The following is a 6,000-nucleotide window of genomic DNA, read 5'->3' on the forward strand; positions in this document are numbered from 1 at the left end:
ATTGAACATAAATAGAAGCAATCTTACCATAGGTGAAATTGATTTCTAAAATTCAACAATGTCGAGCCGAAATCGATTTTTGGGGGCAAAATTAAGCGATTTTTCCACTCGAAAATTCAAAAATTCAACATTGCTGTAATTTGCTTGAACTTCCTCACATTTTTGGGGGCGAAATTAAGCGATTTTTCCACTCGAAAATATCAGATATTGCTCGAATTTTTTCAGCAGGATTTTTAATTGAATTTTTTGGGGTTTCTAGGGTTCGAATTCGTATGGAATTGAGTACATTTTTTGCTCGAAATGGGGGATTTTTGGTCGAAAATAATCAATTTTTCTGGGGTTTAAGGGTTCGAATTAATTAGGGTTTTTGGTCTAAATTTTTGCTCGAAATTGCTCGGATTTGCTGCCGATTATGGGTGTTGAACTTGATTGCGATTTTGGATGTTGAATTTGCTGGGGAATTGCAGTTTTTTGGGCGAATTTGTGGGTGTTTTTTGGGCGAATTTGTTGGATTGAAGGGTTGAAATTAAGCAACTCTGTTTAGTGAATTAGTGAAAGTGAAAAGCTAAGGTCAAAAAAGCGCAGAAAACCTAAAGCAGAGTTATTTGCGTCACTTTATAATAAAAATGCGACGCAAATAACAAAATCTGAAATGCTGAAAATTTGTTATTTGCGTCGCTTATTTATTAAAAGAGTGACGCAAATTATTCACTGCCTTATTTGCGTCGCTTGTCTGTAAATGAGTGACGCAAATAATAAACTTATTTGCGTCGCTTTAATAAATAAGAGCAACGCAAATGATAGAAAGCTAACATTCATTTGTTTTTTGCGTCGCTTCTTTAATAACAAGCGACGCAAATAACTTTAAAGTATGGTAAAAATACACATTTGCTTCGTTCTTTAGAAGGAGTGACGCAAATATGGCGACGCAAATGAGCCTTTTTCTACTAGTGCGTCCTAAAATCGTATTACGGAGGAGTATTTATACTCCGTACAAAAATCCTAAACTAAAACAAATTAATACGACTCTAATTGTCTCCTAAATAAACACATGCCCGATCGGGCGAGGCACCGCCCGATCGGGCGCGCCTTTTTATCTTTAATAGCTAATCTCACGCCCGGCCGGGCGCGTCACCGGGCGCTTCTCCCGCCCTTTTTGGCCGGGCGGATCATTTGGGCCAATATTTGGACTTCGATTGGGCTCCAATTCTTCGGGCCAATCTGGGTTTCCTCTTTGGGTCTTGAATACTCGGTCCAAACGCCCCGGTATCACCTCTACCGAGCCCTTAATCACCGGTTCGATGGCTCCAACCGGCCCTGGGCTATAAAATCTGGTCGTGCTTCTCCAGTGCTCGTGATTGCTCCAAAATATCTCGGGAAAATACTCCAAAAGCATAAATCCCTGCAAAAGTCAACCAAATCTACGAAAACACTAGAAAACACCAATTAGTAATAAAAGTGGCTCTAAAGAGCCAAAAACACTACTAATTATGACCAAGGGACGGGGGTAAAATACTATATAGAATGGACACATCAGCAGCCATTCATTGTCCTCCAAGTTATACTCCGCTATGAACTCAGCCCATCGGGTATTGAACTCCTCGGGATCAAAACTCTCATACACCTCTTTCAGGGGGTTGACAAAGTCTTGGTACCTAGACAAAAATTAATTTACCATCACAACATATACAATGTCTAAAAAAACTATGGTCTAAAACTATAACATCTTGAAAAAAACACAAATGCAAGCAAATTATATTTAACAAAACAGCACAGCAACTTGAAGACTCTAACTCTGTCTAGTGTGTTTAGCAGCAATCTTTTGTATACCACCAAGCCTCCTGATCATTTTGCTATTGTATATATTTGCTCTAAAGGCCTAATAGATCAGACTCCTCTTCACAAAAAAAAAATAACAGAAAAATAATACTCTGGCTCTGATAGTTCATATATTTTTATCCTGCACCCAACTTGGCATATCATTAAACTATTACATCAGATTTGAAGGCCAAATATTAGCCAGCATCAGTCACAACAGATCATATATCATTAAACTTATATTGTACTCTCAACAGTTCATATATCATTAAACTTATATTGATCAATAATTATCTAACTCTTATTCCGAAGCCTGTTAAGGCCTAATAGATGAGACTCCTCTTCACAAAAAAAATAAAACAAAAAAAAAATTAATTAACTTATATTGAACTCATACAACAGATTATTGTACTCATTGAAGTCAAACAACACCTAATATGAACTAATAATTGCATAAGCCACTTACCGTGCGCACTTGCCAAGTTTTTCAGGGATCTTGCTCATTATATGCCATATGCACCAAAGATGAATCGTGTTTGGCATGACTTCAGCTAGGGGCCTCCGCATAGTTGCCGCTTGGTCAGTCAAAATGGCACTAGGAGCTTTGTTGTTCATACAAGCTAGCCACTACTGAAATATCCACCGAAAAGTATCGCAGTCTTCATGAGAAACAAGAGCACATCCCAACAACAACGATTTCCCGTGGTGGTTCACACCAACAAAGTTCGCAAATGGGAACTCGTACTCATTTGTTAGGTATGTTGCGTCGAAGCATACCACATCCCCAAAGTCCTCATAAGCAACCCTACTTCTTGCATCCACCCACATCACATCCTTAAGCCTCCCTTCTTCATCCAACCGTTGGACATGGAAAAAAATTTGGTTGTCGGATTGCATTTTTCCAAAAAACTCCATTATTGCCACCGAGTCCCCTCCAACCATCTTCAACCGCTTTACCTTGTACACCTCATGTTGTAAGTCTTTGACGGTGAGACGCATTTTGTCCAGTCCTTTTCGTTTGGATGCCATGCAACCGTGTATTTGAGAAACTGGTACACCTAGCTCATAGTAATCCATCAACGTCCTCCTCAATGATGGGGTCAGGTGCTTCATGCGGTACTCCTTCACAAGCTTAGAATTTGCTGGATCAATCTGGTGATTATGCTCTAGGTGCACTGTCTTCAACCCCCACAAGCCATCTTCATTCATTCTAGCATAAACACGGGCCTCACATTCACACTTTTTCGAAGTCCTCTTCATATGACGTAACTGATCCTCACATACCACCCCATCAACTAAACCACCTGAAACTCCAACAACCATTGCCTTTGCCCTCTTCTTGGCTTCCCTCCTAGCCCTCATGTCTGGTTTTCCCCAACACTCACACTTCCACATGTTAGCTATTCTTTTTTTCCTGTTGTCCTTCTTACAATTTACACCTGAACCCTAGACACTCCAAACCCCATCTGCTCAGCATACTCCTTATAGTAGGCTTCAACATCTTCCGAAGACGGGAAGACCATCCCTTCCTTAGGCTCTTCAACAATTACTGTCATGTCATTGCTACCAACTGCCATATCGTTGCTACCAACCATAGTGTGAGTTGTCTGAATTGTATTCAAGGGGGATAAATACCCAACATTCATGTTAACATCTTCACTAACACTATCTGCAACAACTGTGTCTTCTAAAACCTCCATATCAATACCCTCCATATCAATACCCTCCAACATATCAATGTTACTCCTCCTTACCTTAACTCCACTGCCCCTATCACCAACACAAACATTACTGCCCCTTATAACATCTTCACTAACACTATCTGCAAGAACTATGTCTTCTATACCCTCCATATGAATATCCTCCTAAACTTAACTCCACTCTTATAACATCAAAAACAATTCACTTCCACCCTTCAAAAGAAGATCACCAACAAAATTATGATACAAATTGAAACAATCATAACTCTCCGAACAAAGTACGACAATTCAACCAACACGTTTTGGCATCACACAAGACTATAACACAGTTTTATAAAGTATGAATTGAATTTTTATCCAAAATCAATCAGCAATTATCAGAACTTCAAACCCCATTATAATAGATCGCATTACATATCATTATTGTACAAATTAAAACAACCATAGTCTGTGTAACTACAACCAATTTAAAAAAAGTATGAAAAATCGACCAAGACAACACCAACACGTTTTTGTAGTAACAAGACAACAACACATTCGCATATTTTCCATTTTACACCCTTTAAACCAAAATCAATCACCCATTTTCAGCCAATTTGTACCATTTCAACATAGGAATGTCAACGCATAACCCTATTACTTTCAATTATTCTGATTTCGGTCTCAATTGTGAATTCAATTTGACCAAAACTCTGGAACCAGAACAACATATTAGAACAAAAATTAACATGAAGGGACGAAGAAGAAAGAATAGAAAACTTCACCAACCTGTTATCTTCGACGGATTTCCGACAACTTGAAGACCCAATTAAGTCATCTGGGCAGGTGAGGAGAGGTTAGGAGCTCTGATAGAGTTGAGGAGAACTGTGAGCTAATTCTGAAAGTGGTGAGAGGAGCTCAGCTAATTCTGTTATTCCGTTTTCTTGTTACGCCATTATTCAACCAATTTGACACATAAGCTGTCCCCACGAAATCCAACTCAGCATCTCAGTAAGTGGAAAACATCAAAATATTTTCAAAACTGCCATTGTGAGGAACAACCTTGTTTCTCACGATGAGCAACTGGGGCTCGCTCCATCTTGAAGGGAATCAAACCCAAAACATTCCAAGACTTGGTGACTCGAGCTCATGATGGAGTTTACGATAGCCAATCGTGAAGATAGATCTGATTAGACGATCATCAACATCTAAAGGGGGCAAAGATGATTTCCTTGACGAATTTTGAAGATCGGGAGAAGACTGCAGAAGCACCAGCAGTCCACCATTCTTGAGATTTGAAGAAAGCACTACATCACCAAGTCAAATAAACAAACTCGATTTGACATGGATGATGAATAAAACTCCCATCAAGATTTATCGTTATTGCCTCCTACTTCATGTAAAAGTCGATCAGAGGAAGTTGTTCTTGTTGCACCTATTATAAAAAATAAAAAAATAAAAAAAGAAAAAGAAAAGAGGGAGTTACGTGATGTCATGATCTTATTATGATCATGATCATCATTTAAAAAAAAAAAAAAAACAAAAATGACATCGATATCATGATCCAAGCATGATAGCCATTTTCATGATTAAAAAAAAAAATGTCAGTCACGTGGCTTGTGACGTTTGCTGTTAATATTTCATGATCACCATGAAATTAATATCAAGTGTTCGATATGATATTAATAAACAAGAAGTGCTCCACTTAGTTTCTTTCTCAGCCATTAAAGCGAGCGTAGATACCCACGACGAGAAATACTTCGTCTAGTTCTCTGTCCGTCCAAGATGTACGAGAGGCTTGACGTAGCTCCAATGTGAGGCGATCAAGACTTGGGTGATGAACTCCGGCATGGTGTCTCAAAGACTCAGGGTCGAGGCTCTATAGTGCGGCTTGATGTGGTGAGGCGAGAAAGAGTAGTTCCGGCAGTGTTGTACGTCTTCCGTAGTGTCGCACCAGTTTCAGAGTCTGATGAGTGGTCGATGCTCTAGCAGCGTCGTCCGTATGAGGTGCACTTCTGGTCGAGACACAAGACTTCCGAGATTGATGGTGGCTCTCCATGGAACAAAGATCACAAACCTGCAAACAAAACAAAGCAAAAAAAAAGAAAAAAAAAAGTCATCGCAAAGGCATCGACGAAGACAACGACTTTCGATGTTGGATCCTCATCTTCTTGGCATGGTGTTGCGGCGTGGCATCAAGTAAGTTGTTGTGGTGTGGCTTGGCTTGACAAGTCCATATAGTGTGGCATTAAAGTAGCTATTGCGGGCGTGACGTCAAATAAGTTGTTGTGGCGTGGCGTATCCTGGTAGCTCCCTCTAGTGTGGCATCGTTTGTGTCCCGTGGTGTGACGGCTTCCTCATGCTATTGATGTCAAGTAGGTGGTGCTCCTCCGTGGCTCCATGGCGGGTGTCGGTTCGAGACCTTCAAGTAGCAGCTCTCTTCATGGGCTGTTGCTAGAAGGCAAGTCATAAATAGTAGCGGACACTAATACACTACGGTGAC

At 40.0% G+C, this 6,000-nt stretch overlaps 1 protein-coding gene across 1 annotated transcript; it reads right to left on the reverse strand.

Annotated features, from left to right (window-relative positions):
- Positions 1 to 2,445: 2,445 nt before the first annotated feature.
- LOC145625326 (protein FAR1-RELATED SEQUENCE 8-like) lies at positions 2,446 to 3,213 on the reverse strand. Its single transcript, XM_081678385.1, has one exon. It carries the CDS (start codon positions 3,211 to 3,213, stop codon positions 2,446 to 2,448), a length of 768 nt encoding a protein of 255 aa, XP_081534511.1.
- Between the last annotated feature and the right edge of the window lie 2,787 nt (positions 3,214 to 6,000).

This window comes from Chenopodium album, chromosome 3 (assembly GCF_948465745.1).
Source record: "Chenopodium album chromosome 3, dcCheAlbu1.1, whole genome shotgun sequence".
In the NCBI taxonomy this organism is placed as follows: Eukaryota; Viridiplantae; Streptophyta; class Magnoliopsida; order Caryophyllales; family Amaranthaceae; genus Chenopodium; species Chenopodium album.

Bases quoted from the DNA above. Each gene is read 5' to 3' on its own strand.
- LOC145625326 (XM_081678385.1), bottom strand. From the start codon at position 3,213: ATGTGGAAGTGTGAGTGTTGGGGAAAACCAGACATGAGGGCTAGGAGG.